This window comes from Motacilla alba, chromosome Z, assembly GCF_015832195.1.
Source record: "Motacilla alba alba isolate MOTALB_02 chromosome Z, Motacilla_alba_V1.0_pri, whole genome shotgun sequence".
In the NCBI taxonomy this organism is placed as follows: domain Eukaryota; kingdom Metazoa; phylum Chordata; class Aves; order Passeriformes; family Motacillidae; genus Motacilla; species Motacilla alba.
In genome coordinates this window covers 38446537-38465102 of record NC_052046.1, presented here as the reverse complement: position 1 = coordinate 38465102, position 18566 = coordinate 38446537, and the positions used below count along the sequence as shown (strand labels likewise).

The following is an 18566-nucleotide window of genomic DNA, read 5'->3' as shown; positions in this document are numbered from 1 at the left end:
GGATAAGAAGTCTCTCGTTGGCCAAGCGGCGCGCCCTGTGACGGTACTTCCGGCACGACTTCCGGCGGCGGCGCGACCCGTGCTGTGTCAGGCCGGCGCTGCCGCCATGGCGGGTGAGGGCAGCAGGTTCCGGCTGCGCTGCTCCCTGCTGGGGCACGGACAGGACGTGCGGGGCCTCACCTGTGGCCTCTTTCCGGAAGGTAGCTTCGTGTCAGTCTCGCGGGACAGAACCGCGCGGCTCTGGGCCCCTGACGGGTGAGTGTTGGGCCGCGGCGGAGGGCGTGGAGGCGGCGCCATAGGGGCTCCGCCCGTGCCCCGCCGAGTTCGTCTATGCAGCTGAGTTCCCCTCTGGGGCTGCCGGCAGAATCGGTGGGGCCGAGGGAGGTGGCGGGCGGCGGGAGCCTGTTTGCAGGAGGCGCTCTTGCTTGGCATTGTCACTTGCAGAGAATCACGTTAGGAGGTGAGGAGGGACCTTCAAGATCAACCAATCCCAGTCCCTCAACCACGGACAGGGACACTTTTGACCAGAACAGTTTGCTCAGAGTCCTGTCCATCCTGGCCTTGAGCACTTCCGAGGATGGGTTATCCACAACTTCTCAGAAGGGGCCCTGTAGGTCACTTTAGGTACTGGAACGTTGCTATGAAGTTTCCATGCAATTTTCTCTTTTCCAGGCTGAGCAGGCCTAACTTCTGCGTGCCTTTGGGGAAAAGTTGTATGTTTTTAAGCAGTTTGCTCTGCATCGGTGTTGTGGTGGGCTTTGGAAATGGTAACAATGTCAATAGTTCTAGGCATATTTTTTTCTTGGTGGTATTAATAATGTTGTTTCTACCTCATGGTGTTCAGTGCCCAAGTAATCCTGCTAAGTAACAGTGCTGCTATTTTGACAGTAAGGCAGTGTGCTTTGAATGTTCAAAAAAAACCCCCATCCTTTCTCACCCTTGCTAAGCAAGCTTCCTTAAATGTAAAATGGAATATGAACAAAAAACTGTACAGAAAATTAAATACACAAAGACATAGAAAAAGGAAAAATAGCCCAAGATTAATTTTTCTGATAGTCATGTTGCACAGAGTTGTCTCCTACTAATTTGTGTGGTTGAATTCACAGAGTGAATTTTTCAGCATATTACCTTGACCAGAAGCAGACCAGATACTGCTAAGCAATGTGTGTGGGAGATGTGGGGTATTGCTGGAAGCTACAGGATGTACCTCCTCCCTGGAGTATAGTTTTGTATTCTGATCTATATTCTGAAGTTGCTAGGCATGAATATTCTTCTCATTGCTTTCACATGAAATATAAATAATTGGCAAAATTGCTGAGTGCTTACGTGCGGCTTCGTATTGATCTCTGGAGCTCTGCGACTGAGGTGGAGAAAAACTAATATCATTAAGTGGGTCTTATTAAGTCTCACATCACAAGAGAAAGAACTTGATGAATTCCACAGAAATTTGCAGGAGGAAAGGAATTCTAGTTCCAACCCACAGTTTTTCAGAACTTTGTGAGGAAGAAGACAAAACTTACTTGCATCAGTTTAAAATGTTGGTATTGATTATCCTTCTCTGCTTTGAAGGCTCAGGGACTACAGTAGTCAGGATTCAGTGAGCACACTGCTGTGTGCTGCTTTAGTTTAGCTTTTCCAAGAGGAGATGTTGCTTTCTATGATTTGTTCTATGTGCCTTAATGGGAGATCTTCTAGAATTTAGAAGAGTATAGTGATTTTCTTACATGTTTCAAGCTTGCCAGACTTTAGGATTTGAAGGACAGCAGTATGATATCATGATAGCTTATGTTTTTGAGGGTGGGGGAACAAAACAAGCACACAGGGAGACACAGGGAGACAAGACAAGCACACAGCACCACAACCTGCATATTTATTCTATGGGAATAAGTAGCTTTTTTCGGTTAGTGCTGTAACTACTGAGATTGGCTGAGGATGAAGAAATGGGGGTGCTGGTTGAGTCAGTTATGATCTGTTTAACTTTTATTCCTCTGTAGTGCTCCTAATGAAGAGCCAGTGAATACACTTGGCTGGCGGTAAACTACATTTGTGTGCTCTTACTTTAGCATGTACTCGTATATACGTTTGAGTTTTCAGACACAAAAATATGCTGTATTACACAAACTGTAGCTATTTCTGATCAAATTTGGCATCGTGTTTGCCAATGAGCAAGAAAGAACAAAAGTCCTTCCAGGCCTATCACTGCATTGAAAAATAAGTAGAAAGCTTTAGTATTGTGTAGGGGGAGGAATTCTGGGATGTAATTTTTGTCTTGAATTTCATTCTGTCTAGGCCATCCATAGTACTTTTCCACCACAAGGCAAGCATAATTATTAATTAAAGAACTGTAATTTACTCAGATAAAGTACTGTTTCTGTCATGATTCTAAACTGATTATCATCTATGTTTAAGTCTTAACAGGGGTTTTACTGAGCTGCACTGTATGAGTGGCCACTCAAATTTTGTATCTTGCGTGTGCATCATACCTCCAAGTGACCTCTATCCTCGTGGGCTGATTGCAACTGGTGGCAATGATCATAATATTTGCATTTTCACAGTTGACAACCCAGCTCCTCTTTACGTCCTTAAGGGTCATAAAAACACAGGTATGTAGTAATTGTACTTTGGAGTTTTTTACATAAAAGTTAATGTGATTTATTAGAGAGGAAATTAAATCAAATTTATAAAACTCGATTTTGATTTATTTGGTATATAATGTAGCAAACTGTTTAATTATGTCCTCTGCAAATAGGATTTGTAATCTTAATTCATGCAGTGACCATTCATTTCAAGGGCTTCCAAGTTTATCCTGATGAATGTTTGATTTCACTGTCTCTCTGAGTTCCTGGCAATTCACAAAATGATGACCCTTTTGTCAAAGTATTGTGCTTTTAAGAAGCAGTTAGTTCTTCATGTATTAATTTTTTTGTCAAAGCTGATACAAGTGGAAAAAAATGAGCTTCCTAAATAAACTTCCTCTGCCCATTTTGTTACTTAGATGGGTATTTAATATTAACTGGTGCTTTAAATACAGAGCTTTACACTGTGTTACTGGAGCATTTGCAGATTACCTTTCTACTAAATCTTTGAATCTCACCACAGTTTCCTGGTGGTAGTATTTTGCCCTCCAAGAAGGTGAGCTAAGTATTTTTCCTATGAAATAACCTCTTGAAGACATAAATTAATACCTGTAGACAAAACTTTTCTTTCTCTTAAAAACTACACATTTGCATTAATTTGTGTCTTGACAGTTATCTCACCTGTTTGTCATCATATTCTAGTCCAAGAGAAGAGATCTGTGACTAAGAGAAATTTAAAAATTTGAATGGCAAAAATATTACAATTTTTTTAAACCTAAAATCAAGAGAATTTTAAGCAGCTTCTCTCTGGGTTGCAATATAACTACAGTTCACTGCAAATACAGTTCACTCTAGACTCCTCAACACTAAATATGCTACTAATACCAAATAAATCCTCTTAAATGAATCTCTTGAAATTGCTGGCATAAGATTTGTGGCAGTGCAGGGTACTTGTCAGTTCTGACTTAAATGTTCGTTCCAGTTTGCAGCCTTTCATCTGGGAAATTTGGCACATTATTAAGTGGATCATGGGATACAACAGCGAAAGTCTGGTTGAATGACAGATGTATGATGACGTTACAGGTACGAAGTTCCTCTACGTGAACATGAAATAAGTACTCTGAATTTGATTCTGACATGTCTTAACAATGTTGGGGTTTTTGCAGGGTCACACAGCTGCAATATGGGCAGTGAAGATACTTCCTGAACAGGGATTAATGTTGACTGGTTCAGCTGACAAAACTATAAAACTGTGGAAGGCAGGCAGATGTGAAAGAACATTCACCGGTAAATGTTGCTGCAGTTGATAATTTCATTGGTGTGGACTCTTCTTGTCAAAAGAGAGCAAACATTAAAATCTTACAAAAGCATGAATAAACTGAACAATATTTAGGCAGGATTTTTAAAGTAAACTATTTTTTGAAGGAATTGTATATCCAGAAGCCACATGACTTCTAAAAACATAGGATAATTTTCAGAGAATTGTGAGCAATAAATTTTTTTTCTACCTGTTCCCACAGTTAATCCCAAAGATTAGTTGCCTGGATTTAGATGTGAGCTATACAGAAGTGATATACTGCTCCTAATGGAGACAATAACTACATTAAAATTTTCCCTTCCTTTTGTAAAGGACATGAAGATTGTGTGAGAGGTTTGGCTATTCTCAGTGAAATGGAGTTCCTTTCCTGTGCTAACGATGCTAGTGTTCGAAGATGGCAGATCTCTGGCGAGTGTCTGCAGGTGTATTATGGACACACAAATTACATATACAGCATTTCTGTCTTCCCTCGATGTAAAGGTAGGATTCCTTCCCATCTGTTACACAATATTCTTCAAAGTGAGATGGCAGGGTGTGTATTCTGATGTTCTGTGCCACTGCCACAACTGAAAGATACCAGCAGCATTTAATTATTTTCTTACACCTAGTGTAAATAGATTAAAAAATACTTTGAGATTCACTCCAAGTTGTACTGCTGTCAAAATTGCTCTGGCAGTATGTGGGATAAAAGCTTCTGGGTTAGGGCTAAATGAAGGCTTAAGTAAAACTTAGATGAAACAGTAGGCAAAACTATTAGATTATAGTTTATAGTTATTAGATTAAATTATAGTTAAAACTATTATTAACTATTGTCTTAGCTGCTACCTGTATTTCAGTGCTGTTGCAGAGTAGTAAAATAGTAATGTGTGGCATGTCAGTTTGAGATAATGTAAATTTAGATACTTCCACATTGTGCATTATATGTAGTTTAGGCTAAGAATTTTATGTTGTGAGCCTTAATTACATTTGTTTTCTGAGTTAGAGATTTAGAGGTTCAGAACTAACTGCTGAGCCAGTTGTAGTAGAAATTCCAAGTCAGTGACCTTTTTGTGGTGTATGGGACACTTGCACGTTTGCTCAGCAGGTCAAGTGCTTGTATATGGGCTAATGCATATATTGTAGACCTCCTATGCCTTAAAATTCCTCATTGAGGAGTTTGTAGACTTTTGAAAATGCTTTGTCTGTGTTTCCTGATAAAGCAGGCTTACCTTCCAAAACTCAGTTTGAAACAAATGTGAATTCATGCAACTATCATGCAAGATGAAACTGTGATGATTATAAAATTGTTCAAGCCCTTTAAAGGATGAAGGGATCTTTTTTGTCTTGGGCACAGTTTTATTCACTGTCTGGCTGCCTAGTCTGTAATTTTATGTACTTTGGATTTTTTGAGAAGACAAGTGAACAGTGGTTTTCTTTTTGCTCTCTACTTGTAATTGAGAGAAGTACTAAATTGCAGAAAGATTCTTTTACTGTTGTGATTTTTAGATACCCAGTTTCAGAATGGCATCCATTATCACAGTATGCTAAAATATACTTCAAAAGTTTTTTATATCTTTTTATTTTCAGATTTTGTAACAACTGGAGAAGATAGATCTCTTAGAATCTGGAAACAAGGGGAATGTGCTCAAACAATCAGACTCCCAGCTCAGTCTGTATGGTGCTGCTGTGTCTTAGACAATGGTGACATCGTAGTTGGTGCAAGGTATCCCAAGTTTTACTTTCAGTATATTTTTAGATCCAAATCTAAAAATCCTTGAAGAAATTGCCAGCATCACTTTGGATGTCAGTTTCATTTATATTTAAAAATAAAGCCATCAGAGTGTATGTGTGTTAAATTTAAACATGCACTACACTACATCCAAGAAGTAAATTTTTATGTCATTCACAGAGGTAGAGTGAGTTCTTTGGAAATGTGTTAAGTCATGAGGAGACTTGAGAATAAATTTAGTAAACATGGTATAAAAAACCCTTTTGATAAGCATATTTTAAAATTATTCAGAAGACACGGTTACCTGCTTGATTCCTTCTTGTATGGTTTTAGTATGAGAGTGAATTCCTTTCAGAACAATAATTGGGAGGGGTAGTTGGAAATAGCAATGGTTTCTTGTGACACAGAAGTCACCATTAGAATTTATGCAGTCATTGTGATATTTAAAATAGTATTTCTAATTGAATTTTTTCTTTCTGTTCAGTGATGGAATTATAAGGGTGTTTACAGAGTCCTTGGAACGTACAGCAAGTGCTGAGGAGATTCAGGCTTTTGAAAATGAACTTGCACAAGCATCCATTGACCCTAAAACTGGTGATTTAGGAGATATCAATGCTGATGACCTTCCTGGAAGAGAACACCTTAAGGATCCTGGTAAGTTACTGTACTTCTGTCATGTTAGAGGTGCCTCCAGATCTTGGTTGGAGGAATTGAAGCTTCTGATGGTTTCCGAACTTCGAGCTTTAATCCCTTTCAATAGGGTTACTGAAGGAAGTGGCTTAATTTTGCTCTGGTATCCTTTCACAGATTCTTTTGGAAACAGGACTCAGGGTTTTTTGGTTTTGGGGGTTTTCTTATTCTCCAATGAGATAATTTAGAAAAAGGTTGAATTGATGCTACTGTATATTTGAGATATTTTCTGTTTGTTCTGCCAGCTGTACCAAGAGTATGTGAAACAGGTAATTTGTAAAAGGAGTACTGAATGTGCAGGTTTTTTTCTTAATAAAAGTAGAAATGCAAATTTTCTGCTTTAGGTTTTGGCTTGAAAGATGGTCTTGGTGGGCTCAATTCACACTTCATAGGTACTTGAGAATGCAGTAGAAGCAGTAGTAAACATTATTCCATTATTCTTAAACAGACAAATACCTTTTCCCAAGGTGAAGTCACTGGTGACTTCAGCCCTTGGCTGTGATCAAGAAATGGCATAGATCTGAGATCCATGTGAAACTTTGCATCTTGTTAGACTATGGGAGACTATCACTTTTTTTTAATTGGCATCTCACTGAGAAGCTGATAAACTTTGGAAGTACTTGACCTAAGTATTGGTTTGGCCACTTAGTCTGCTGGCAGATACTGTTACCATAATTGTAAAATGCTCATTAAGATTGCTGATATTCGTGTTGTGAGATGTAGCATTTTGTCTGGTTTTCGCTGGGATAGAGTTGATTTTCTCCATAGTAGCTATTATGGGGCTGTGTTTTGGAGTTGTGCTTGAAAACAGGACTGATAACACAGGGTTGTTTTTGTTATTGCTGAGCAGGGATAACACAGAGCCAAGGCTTTTGCAGCTCCTCACCCACCCCACCAGCGAGGAGGCTGAGGGTGTGCAGGGAGCTGGGAGGGGATACAGCTGGGACAGCCGACCCCTATTGACCAAAAGGATATCCCTATACCATTCAGCATATAGACTAGGGGGAAGAAGAAGGAAGCAAGAGGGGGGGTTGTTTGGAGTGTTGGCATTTGTCTTTCCAAGGAATTGTTGAGCTTGATGGAGCCTTGCTCCTCGGGAGACAGCTGAACACCTGCTTGCCCATGGGAAGTGGTGTATGAATTCCTTGTTTTGCTTTGCTTGTGCATGTGGTTTTTGATTTGCCTTTTTAATTGTATCTCAATCACCCAATTTTTTACTTCTATTCATCTGATTCTTTCTTGCACCCCAACCATGAAGCCAATGAGTGTGTCTGTGTGGTGCTTACTTGCCATCTGGGGTTAAACCATATATCTACTTAATTCCTGTGCTGTTGCTTCAAGTGTTGTTGAACTATTTTTAAATTTTGAATGCTGAGCACCATTTGCATATTTTTCTCTCCTAAAGTAAATCATATCCTTGAAATTGTTTAAACTCCTGCCTACAGGAACAAGAGATGGACAGACACGGCTTATTAAAGATAATGGGAAAGTAGAAGCATATCAGTGGAGTGTTAGTGAAGGAAGATGGATAAAGATCGGTGATGTTGTTGGTTCTTCTGGAGCCACACAACAAACATCTGGAAAAGTTTTATTTGAAGGAAAGGTATATGCAAACTTTAATTTGTTTCATTCCTTCCTAAGTAACTGGTCTTTGTTCAGATAAAATATAATTTAGAGAACAGGTATTTGAAAAATACCTGAATAAGAAAACAGCAACTTTTTTGTTACCTTTGATCTCAGAGGTAGAAGTGCAAGTAAGTACAATTTACTTTATTGCTTACAAAACACATTTTGTAAAATGAGCAAGCCAATGGACACAAATTATTTTGGAGAAAGGTAGACCAATAGTAGAGAAATTGTCAAGTTCTATTGTATGTATTGTTAGTACTTTGAGAAGTTAGTTTTAGTATCCTTCCCAAAGGAAATGAACTTTATAATGCAAGACTTACCTAAAATGTTAGGTACCAGACTTTCTGTACCGCTTCTCTATAGTAACTATTGAACCTAAAGATAGGTAAGCTGACCTAAAGACATAAAAGCTGAAAAATGTTTCCTTTACTGAAATATACAAAGAAAAGCTTGTCAGGGTCCATCACAGAAGAAATGCCTCTAAAATACTGATTTTCACTCCCAGAGATTTTAAAGAAAGATTAGGAAATCGTTTGCTAGCATTAGAAGTGTGCTTTTAAGACTCAAATTTCTTGAAGTGTCTGATGCTCTATAGCTTTGGAGGGAGCCAGAGGTGTCCGTGAGAGTGACCTAATGCATCTTTATTTTGTAATATATCTGTACGCACATTATAATGATACGTTGTTTTACTCCGTTCAAGAAGAGCAGAGAATTCTGGAAAATACAGGTTTAAGTCTATCATCGTTTTGGCTGAGACAGAGTTTGTATTCTTCTTAGCAGCCGGTACAATGCTGTGTGTTTTGGGTATAGTATAGCAACAGTGTTACAACACACTGATGTTTTTGGCTGTTGCTAAGTAATGTTTAGTGTTTACCCTAAATCAGCAAATATTTACTTGCAGTCTCTCACGAGATTATTGCTGATATATTATGTAAGTAGCAGTGTTTTAAGTTTTTAGGCTTAGGTCTGGGCCTCTATTAGACTGCATTTAATACATCATTATATAAAAAGTTATGGAAGACTTCTAATGTGTTTTTGTTTTTATTCCACTTAAAGGAATATGACTATGTTTTCACCATTGATGTAAATGAAAATGGGCCTTCCTACAAACTGCCATATAACATCACTGATGATCCTTGGCTGACTGCATACAACTTCCTGCAAAAGAATGATCTAAATCCCATGTTTCTGGATCAGGTGGCCAAGTTTATTATGGACAACACTAAGGGGCAAACACTGTTGAGTACAAGTAATCAGTTTTCAGACCCTTTTACAGGTAAATATTTTAAATTTAAGTGATGACATTAGATACTCCTCCGAGTTTTGTGTCTTCAGCACACTTGCTGAGAATGCAGTCTGGCTGGTCTTCCACACCATCATTAGTGAAGATATGGAGCAGGACTGGATGCAGTACTGACTCCTGGGGTACACCACCAGTGGCTGGCTTCCAGTAAATGTCGTTGCACTGGCCACCATCCTCTGGCTGTGATTGTTCCGTTAGGTTTCAATCCATTTCACTTTCATTGACTCATAGAATCATTAAGATTGGAAAAAACCTCTAAGAATATTGAGTTCAGCCATTGACTGACCACTTCCATGTTCACCCTTAAATCATATCTCCATATTCACATAGTTCTTTGGATACTTCGGGGATGATGATTCAGACGCTTCCCTGGGCAGCCTATTCCAATGCCTGACCACCCTTCCAGTATAGAACTTTCTCCTAATATCTAATCTTAACCTCTTCTGGTGCAGCTTGAGACCATTTCTTTGCATCCTGTAACTGGGAGAAGAGACTGACTCCCACCTTGATACCTTTTAAATACTTGTAGAGAGCAGTATGGTCCACCTGCACCACTTAAACACCCCCAGTTCCTTCAGCTACTTCTCATAAGACCTGTGCTCCAGACCCTTCACCAGCTCCATTGCCCTTTTCTGGACTTGCCTGCAGCACCTCAATGTATTTGTTACTGTGAGGGGCCCAGAACTGATCACAGGGTTTGAGGTATGGCTTCACCAAGGCCAAGTACAGAGGGACAGTCACTGCCCTGGTCTTGCTGGGATAAAAGCCAAGATACTATAGTCCTTCTTGGCCACATAGGCACACTCCTGGGTCATGGTCAGGCAGATGACGATCAGCACTGCCAGGTTCTTTTCTGCTGGGCAGCTTTCCAGTGACTCTGTCCCCAGCCTGTATCTCTGCATGGGGTTGTTGTGACTCAAGGGGAGGACCCAGCACTTGGCCTTATTGAACCTCATAGAATTGTCTGCCCAGGAAGACTTCAGTGTTCTAGCTCTTGAACTTCTTCTGCAGATACTTTTATGTCTTTTAATGATTGAGGGCAAAGGCACAGGTAGTTTTGAAAAAAAAAAAAAGCCAAAAAATATTCAGCAAAATTCTAAACAAGCCAGTTGTATTTTTCAGTCTAGTCTTTTTTTTTTTTCCAGTGAAAGGTCCAGTTTTCATACAAGAAGTGTCAGATACTGTTAAGGCAATTAGTAAAATACAAAAATTTAGCCAGAGAATGAATAAAAACACATACATATAAATGACCTTTTTCAGGCAGGAAATGGAAGTAGAACAAGTTGATTACTGATAAGCTAAACCACGTTAATCGATTATATCCTGCTTATCACATTTACAAAACTAAATTAATTTCGCAAAGATGTATTTCAGAAGAAAATAGCATTAAAATAATTGAGCTAAATCTTTTTCTTGCAAGGGAGTGGAAATGGGAATACAGGCTTGTTGGTTTATATGTAACTCTGAGAGCTGCAGTTGCCACAGAAGTAATTAAGTTGGAAAGGACCTCTGAGAAGATCAAGTCTAACCTATGACTGAACACCACCATGTCAACTAGATCATGGTACTTAGTGCCACACATTCAGTCTTCCCTTTAACACCTCCACCACCTCTTTGGTCAGCTCATTCCAGTACCTAATCACCCTTTCTGTGGAGAAATTCTTCATGTCTGACCTAAACCTCCCCTAGTGCAGTATAAGGCTGCATCCTCTCCTCCTGTCACTGGTTGCCTGGGAGATGAGGCCAATCCCCAGCTAGCTACAGCCTCCTTTCAGGGAGTTGTAGAGTGAGGTAAGGAGTCCCCTGAGCCTTCTCTTCTCCTGGCTAAACAACCCCAGCTCCCTCAGCCGCTCCTCATAAGATAGGCACTCCAGACCTTTCACCAGCTTTGTTATCCCTCTGGATTTTAATAACATCAAGGTGTGTTTAATAGTCATTGCTTTTCTCGCTGTTTGACTAGGTGCTGGACGTTACGTTCCAGGCTCTTCATCTGGATCGAGTGCAATACCTGGGGCAGACCCATTTACAGGTAATGTAGAATTCATATCTGTCTGGCTAGCACTTAAGATACGCATTTCAGTCGTGTTCTGTTGCATTTCATGTTTAGCCCCAGACAGCTGTTTCTTGCAGTTCTCTTTGGGGCAGTAGTGTGGAACAGCACGGTAAGGTGGGCTCTGCCAGTGCAAAGCATACCGAGATCAGTTCAGTAGAGGTAAGCCCTCTGCTGTTGGTTCTGCTTCATGCACTGTCCACTACAGCAGAAGAGTAAGGACCTAAACCTTTTGTTTTGCCAGACTTCATATGCACGAACCACACAAGTTTAGGTATATTCATAGAGGGAGTTTTCTATTTTCATTTTTACTTGGTTTTTTCACATGATCTTTATTGGTACCATCCACCCCATATTTTGGATTCTGATCCTCACTGGTATAGCTATTGTAAAGTCCTGCTCACTAATTTAGTAAGCTTGTTTGCAAAAACAGTCCCAGTTCCAGCTCTGCATTTGCAGACTTCTCCCATCCCTGATTAGGAGCTCTTGCTCCTCAAAGAGGTTCCTTTAATCTCTTGATGCCAAAATCTTGTTTGCAAAACCAACCATGCAGTGAGTTGCAGACCCACTTGATGAGTCCATTTGTATTCAAACATTTCTGCTTTCTTCAGAGTAACAAAGAAATGCCCTACACTCTTCATCCTTGTTCTTAGAGCTCTCTAATCACCCTTGAAATCCTCCAAGACCTCCTTGGCAAAACCATTGATTGCCATGTGGAAGAGTAGCAGGGTAACAGTCTGAAGGCCAGGCAAGGCTTGGCAGTGTCTCTCTGGCATCCTGAATCCTTGCCCCAGCAGACACATACCTCACAAGTTACAAGGCTGTATGCATAGGCAGGTGCCTTCGCACCCTGCAGGAGGTTACTCTGCTTCCCATCACTGCTGCTTTCCTTTCCTGTTTTTGCAGACATGAGGTGCAGTCTCAGCTAGCTCTTAACACGTCACTGCTGAGTGTTTCTCCACACCAGTGCCAGGGTGCTCACTGCCTGCTCTGCAGTTGCAGATCCACAGGTAGAGCAGAAGGCTTTGTGCTGTTACAAAAACTCACAGCCTTCAGTCTTCCCAATCTTGACAGTGTTTGTGTGTCCAGCTGTTTCTCCTCCATGGCTTTTGTGGCTCTGTGATCTCTGCAGATGAAGGCCTCAGTGCAAGAGTCCAACTCCCACAGGGGAGACCACTCATGGCTCAGGCACAAAGAGGGTCAAGGCCAGGGCAGTGAGCCCTCCTGGTGGAACTTGTCATGAATAACATATCTGTTGTGCTGAAGCCCTCTTCACCTGTGAGTGCCAGAGATCCCACGGTGTCCCACAGTGATAACACAGTGTCTCCCAGCTGTGGGCTCACTTAGCTTGTGAATGCTGTCATCACCAACATCCTTGCATAGGCATAGATTTAATCCGTAAAAGAAGTATTGAACACTACTTTGTAATTCCTTTAGTGCAGAAAAATCCTTTTTATTAGTTTTGTTTGAAAAGTAGTAACTTAATACAGGTATATGTTACCTCTTTTATTGGTGGTGGTGTTTAAAAACTTGACATCTTTGTTAGGTGCTGGTCGCTATGTTCCTGGTTCAGCATCAAATGCAGTACCTCCAGTGGGTGGGGTTGATCCATTTACAGGTAAGAGACAATGTCTGCCAGTGAAAAACATTCCTGATTATTAGGTTTGTTTTTTTTCTCTGACGTGAATTCTGCATTGATGCAAATTCATACTTTGTTAAAAATAGCAGATTGAAGCTGCTTATACTCTGAAATTAATCATAAAATAGGGATAACAGAGCCTTCATTTGTATGCAGGAATCATGCACACAAGCTTTGAAATGTATAGTAATAATCTGAGAGGGTTATTGATCTCCTGGTAATGATGTTGTTGATCAGAAGAACTGATAAATAGTTAATGGGCATTATACAATATCAGCCACTAAATAACCTGTGAGTTCAAGAAATCATTATGGGTGATGATAAAAGCTTTATATTGCTCCTTAAAAAAGACATTTCAGGCTACTATTGCATGTGCCATAACTTGGTCATGTCTGCAGATCTTCTAATATGTAAACACTTTCATTATAAAAATGATAAAAATACAAGATTTCAGGGGCAAGAGGGATATTTTTCCTAAAAAGATCCTTGCCATTTTTATGTGTTAACTACAATAGCCGTTGCTGTTAGTGACTGTGTATTTAGTTCACATAATTAAGAAATGACTGTTAATAATTTCAACTTGTAAACTTTTTCATGAGAGGAAAACAGTTTGTGAAGGTATTGCTTTCAGTTTTAACCCCTGAATGTAAAAATAATGTAAGGAATGACAGCTATTTGCATAGACATTCAAAGTTTTTTTCAAGAGATATTTTTCTGAGTAAGGTCCAGCAGTAGACAGTTACTGCTAGGACATCATTCTTTATCAGACGCTTTGGTACACTGTTGAACGCTCTGTATTGCCCTTCTGTAGGAATGGATGCCTACCAGTCAGCTGCAGCTAAAGTTGAAAATATTTATTTTCCAAAGAAGGATGCTGTCACCTTTGACCAGGCCAATCCTACGCAGATACTGGGTCAGTGTTTTAATATCAAGGATTTTTTTTAATGTTTTTGAAGGAACTTGACTAACTGAGCTTTTTTAAAAAACATTTCCTTAATGCTAGATCCATTATATTAATGTAATACTTTGATTTTCAAATCACACTGAAGATTGAATATAGCACATGCCATAAGCAAAACATGATCACATGATTGAAGTAAAAACAAAAAAAAAATTGTGATCACACTAAGAACATACAGTACCTTTATTATTTTTACTACTTAATAGAAGAGCAAAAATAAATTGTATTTCAGTTATGAAAGCTCTGTTGTTATTGTGATTTTTTTCTGCATCTTCATCTTTATGTGGGCATTTTCTAAAATTTTTCTACAAATTCTGAATCTTTGTGTTGCATTGTTAAGGTAGAATTAATAGTAGCAATCATTGTGATAATTAAAATCTTGACATGAGAAATTATCAAGTTGGAAAACATGTTTAAAAATCCGACCCCCCAAAAACCACTCAATTGCAATAGTTGTTACTTGTTTATGAAGTGCTTTTGTAGCATTTCAGTTGAGATCTTGATTTCTGAAGTTCTGTTTTGGGAAAGTTGTGCCTCTTCTTTTGGTATTACAGGCAAATTAAAGGAACTTAATGGCAGTGCAGGTGAAGAACATAAGCTTACTGAAGATGACTTGATAATCCTTGAAAAGTTACTGTCTGCAACATGCAACACCTCTACAGAAACACCTACGACCCAGCAGCTTCAGACTTTATGGAGAGCAATTAACTGGCCAGAAGGTAAACTCTTGTTTTTTTGTATCATCTCATCAGTACTTCACAATGAGTGAAAAGTCTCATTATGCTGTATGTTACACTGAGTCTGTCCCAAAAACTTGATAGCCCAAGTAGAGAAGAGAAGATGAATAAAAGGTGCTGACAGCAATGATCAGGTTCAGGGGCAAATTTGGTAATTGGTTGTCAAGTTTTGTTGGCACAATAATGAACATAAAGATATAAAAATCAGTTATGATTATTTCATTAGCAGGGCCCTCCTCAAAAAGGTGTGAGACTTGTTAGGAAATAGAGTAAGGAAGTGCGAACTTGGCATCCTAAGCTGTTACCAAATAAGAGATGAAATAATGGAGATAATTTGTAGGGGAAAAAATCAAAAGTAGCTCCTGTTTAATATGGTAGAGAAGAAGTTACTGATGCTATGCTGTATATCAAAACTGCATTAGTGAAATGACATGCTGGAAGAATGTAAGTGGAGGTGACATAATTACGTTTAATAATATTGTCAGCACTGGTGGATTGGAAAATATTTGGTTGTTACAGTACATTCTGGAAGAAATGACTCTTTGCATGTATAAATATATAAGAATGGTTAAAATTAAATCCTTTTTAAAAATTGCAGTTAAAGATTCACTAACAGGAAAAACATTTCATTATTAAAAATTCATGCTCATTGTATAATATCACTTAATCAAACTGTGTTTTGCACAATGAGGAGGTGGTCATGGCCAATGTCATACCTTCCAGACTCTTTGTATTGTACAAAGCATTAATTCTGAATATTCTGTAAATCTGCAGGAAAAACCTTTAATAAGGTAAGTCGTTGGGCAGGTTCAGCTTTGATTTGGTTGTAAGCATTGGATACCAGTAGTAGGTAGATACAAGGAGGCATATGTATTCAGAATTTGGAAATGGAGGGACATTACAAGCTTTCAGTTCAGTTTCCTTACAATGATTTCGAGCTCTTCAGTTGAGAACATTTTTTTTTTCCTGTAAGCAGTTTTGTAGTTATACGGTACTATAAGTTATGGAATGAAGACAAAGGGAGATGCTGTCCATGTAGTGGTGTTCAGTCACTGAACTTTCAGAGACTTTTTTGGATTAGTTACCATATCTTGTGCTTGCCTTCAGTGCTATTAATTAGAGATTTTAGAAAATACTTTAAGATTTTCTACAAAGCCCTATGTTAATCCTAAATTAAGGATTATGGATTATTTTTTAATCATAATTAAAGCATTACTAGAAAGGATTTGTCAATATTTGTCTTTATGAATGTGAAACAATTTATGCTTTACTTATGCATGAAACTGTTACTGTCTGTTCCCAAACCTGCAGGGCTAAGAAGGTCTGCATCTGAAAGAAACTCACTGATAAATTTACACATAATGCAGTATTAATACTAAAATTTTGTTTTGTTTTGTTTCTTATAGATATTGTCTTTCCAGCTCTAGACATTCTTAGATTGTCTGTCAGGCATCCCACTGTGAATGAAAACTTCTGCAGTGAAAAGGAGCATGTACAATTTATCATCCTTCTTCTTAAATTTCTGAATCCTAAAGGCAAACAAGCAAACCAGCTGTTGGCACTTAGAGCTCTTTGCAATTGTTTTGTCAGCCATGCAGGCCAGAAGCTCATGATGGAACAGAGGGATGAAATAATGACACAAGCAATAGAAACGAAATCAGGCAATAATAAGAACATCCACATTGCACTGGCCACACTGACATTGAACTATGCTGTATGTTTGCATAAAGTCAACAATGTTGAGGGCAAAGCTCAATGTTTATCAGTAATCAGCACAGTTATGGAAGTTGTTCAAGATCTTGAAGCCATTTTTAGACTGCTTGTGGCTCTTGGGACGCTAATCAGTGATGATACAAATGCTGTGCAATTAGCTAAGTCTCTGGGAGTTGATTCTCAAATAAAAAAGTATGCCTCTGTGTCAGAACCAGCTAAAGTAAAAGAATGCTGTAGGTTTGTTCTTAATCTGTTATAATAATTTTTTCTTAGCACTTGGAAGACAGTGTATGCAGAAAAAGATGCTTTTGTTCATATTTTATGACAGACTATACTTGGGAAAATACTGTGGATTAATGACACTTGCCTTGTTGCAAGATACAGAGCAAATAAAACTTTTTTCACTGTTTGTCATTGACTGCTTTTCTAAAGTGATCAGTGCACAGAAACTTTGCAAGGAGTCCTGACATTGCTCAGATGAAAATAGGTCACCAAGAAGTCAAACCATATCAGTAATTACAGGTCATCCAGACAGAAAGGTAGGAAATGACTGTTATTTAGTGACTTTTCAACTCTGACACCCACCCCAAACACATTCTGTGTTCCAGCATGATTTTGTCTGTTTCTTGATTGTGGGGTTTTTTCAGTGGATGAGGGGTCCTGAGATCTCCTTAAGTTCAGCAGTGCATTTCACAAGCTTATTAGTTAACCTTAGTTAATATTAACCCTTGTCAAATAGCCTGGTAAAGAAATTTTTCATCAGCTTTCTCCACTTTCTTTTGAAACTTAAAAGGCATAAGAGCCATAAAAATTAACCCTAGGGCTAAATGACTTTTTGAGGAGTAGAACCTTTACCTGCTATATGGATATTGTGCTTCACTCATAAATTTGTGTCTTGCAGCTTGTAAAATGGCATGAACTTCTAGAGAAGCCTTTAACTTGACTTTTTAATTTTTAAGGAGAGGAATACCCCACTAGTTAATAGCAGGTGTCTTACTCCACGTTGTGAAATCTAGATGATTAAAATAGGTCATCTTGAAGAGTGGGAGAGCAGTCTACATCCAGGGAAGAGATCGAGCAGCAGAAACTTGAAGAAGCTACCTGAAGGTGGTTGGTGTACCCTGCCTGTCAGTGTTTGAGGCATTTGGACAATGTCCTTGACAAGAGGCTCTGACTTTTGTCCAGAAGTGGTCAGGTCCCTTTGCAACTGAAATACTCTGTTGTAAACAAACTGCACAAATTTAAGGTCAAGTTTTATGAAGCAGCTTTAACTTCGTAACTGTGGTGACTGTTGAAAGGGAAAATTATACTTTGCAGCTTATTCTATCAGATCTAAGATCCTCAGCTGAAAAGGGAAGTGTTATTTTCTACTACTGCAAGTGTTACAATTAGGTTGAGAATTAAGAGGAACTAAAGAGGGTCAATGTTTTAAGTTGTGTTTTTCATTAGACTAGTAGAATGGAAAACAGGAAAAATAAAGGGGCAAACTTCTGGGACATGAGCTCCACACCCCATGATACCTGCCTGTGTTAGATGTGAAGAATTTTGTGACCAAGAGCTCTTAACTTCTGTTTTGCTCCAGCTACCTGAACTGAGTTACTACACTGCTTCCAGCAAACTTTGTCTCTCAGAGCTTTAGTTGCAAACTTGTACAGTTACACTTTGGATGGATTTCCAGGTAAATACCCTCACAGTCCTGATCATGGTCTGAGTCACACACTTTCTGGTTTGATCTATTGGAGGTTCATATATGAGGCAGTCCAACAAATTGTGATTTACAGTGCTTGATAGATGAACCCCTTCCTGGGAAAGCGTCTAAGAAGCTACCTTTAGGAAACATGTCTGTGAAATAATGTGCCTGTCTGTTGAATTTTGGTTGCCTACTATACAATTGTTCTTGAAGCTTCAGCTTTCTAATGTGCTCTTCAACTGTGTTTGTACCTGTGCTATTTTAAGAAATTATACTTGTCTTAATATTTTTGGTTTATTATTGTGGGATTGCTCTGTTACAGATTATCTCTTTATGTGAAAATTGTTATGAATTTCCCAGACCAAAAATTAATGTTTATATTAATAAACATACTCTGGCAACTCCCAAGAAATGGTATATTAAAAGATACTATAAAATTCACCTAAACTTGATGGAAAATTATGAGGCACAGCAAAAAATCCTTCTGGGGACTGCAGCATTAAGTGTTAGGTAAGATAAAAGCAGGCCAGGATTGTTTGGCGAGAAAGATAC

At 38.9% G+C, this 18566-nt stretch overlaps 1 protein-coding gene across 1 annotated transcript; it reads left to right on the top strand.

Annotated features, from left to right (window-relative positions):
• Positions 1-44: 44 nt before the first annotated feature.
• PLAA (phospholipase A2 activating protein) lies at positions 45-18455 on the top strand. Its single transcript, XM_038123346.1, has 14 exons — positions 45-255; positions 2410-2603; positions 3559-3659; positions 3743-3863; positions 4207-4374; positions 5461-5596; positions 6087-6256; positions 7738-7895; positions 8978-9197; positions 11185-11253; positions 12821-12892; positions 13725-13826; positions 14429-14593; positions 16018-18455. The coding sequence occupies exons 1-14, from the start codon at positions 107-109 to the stop codon at positions 16581-16583; spliced, it is 2391 nt and encodes a 796-aa protein (XP_037979274.1). The 5' UTR covers positions 45-106; the 3' UTR covers positions 16584-18455.
• Positions 18456-18566: the final 111 nt, after the last annotated feature.

What these genes read in the sequence shown, in the direction of transcription:
- PLAA (XM_038123346.1), top strand. Translation starts at nt 107, where the DNA reads ATGGCGGGTGAGGGCAGCAGGTTCCGGCTGCGCTGCTCCCTGCTGGGG. An exon ending in AGAACACCTTAAGGATCCTG is followed by an intron (nt 6,257 to 7,737) that starts GTAAGTTACTGT and finishes TCCTGCCTACAG; the next exon opens with GAACAAGAGATGGACAGACA. An exon ending in CAATCCTACGCAGATACTGG is followed by an intron (nt 13,827 to 14,428) that starts GTCAGTGTTTTA and finishes TTGGTATTACAG; the next exon opens with GCAAATTAAAGGAACTTAAT.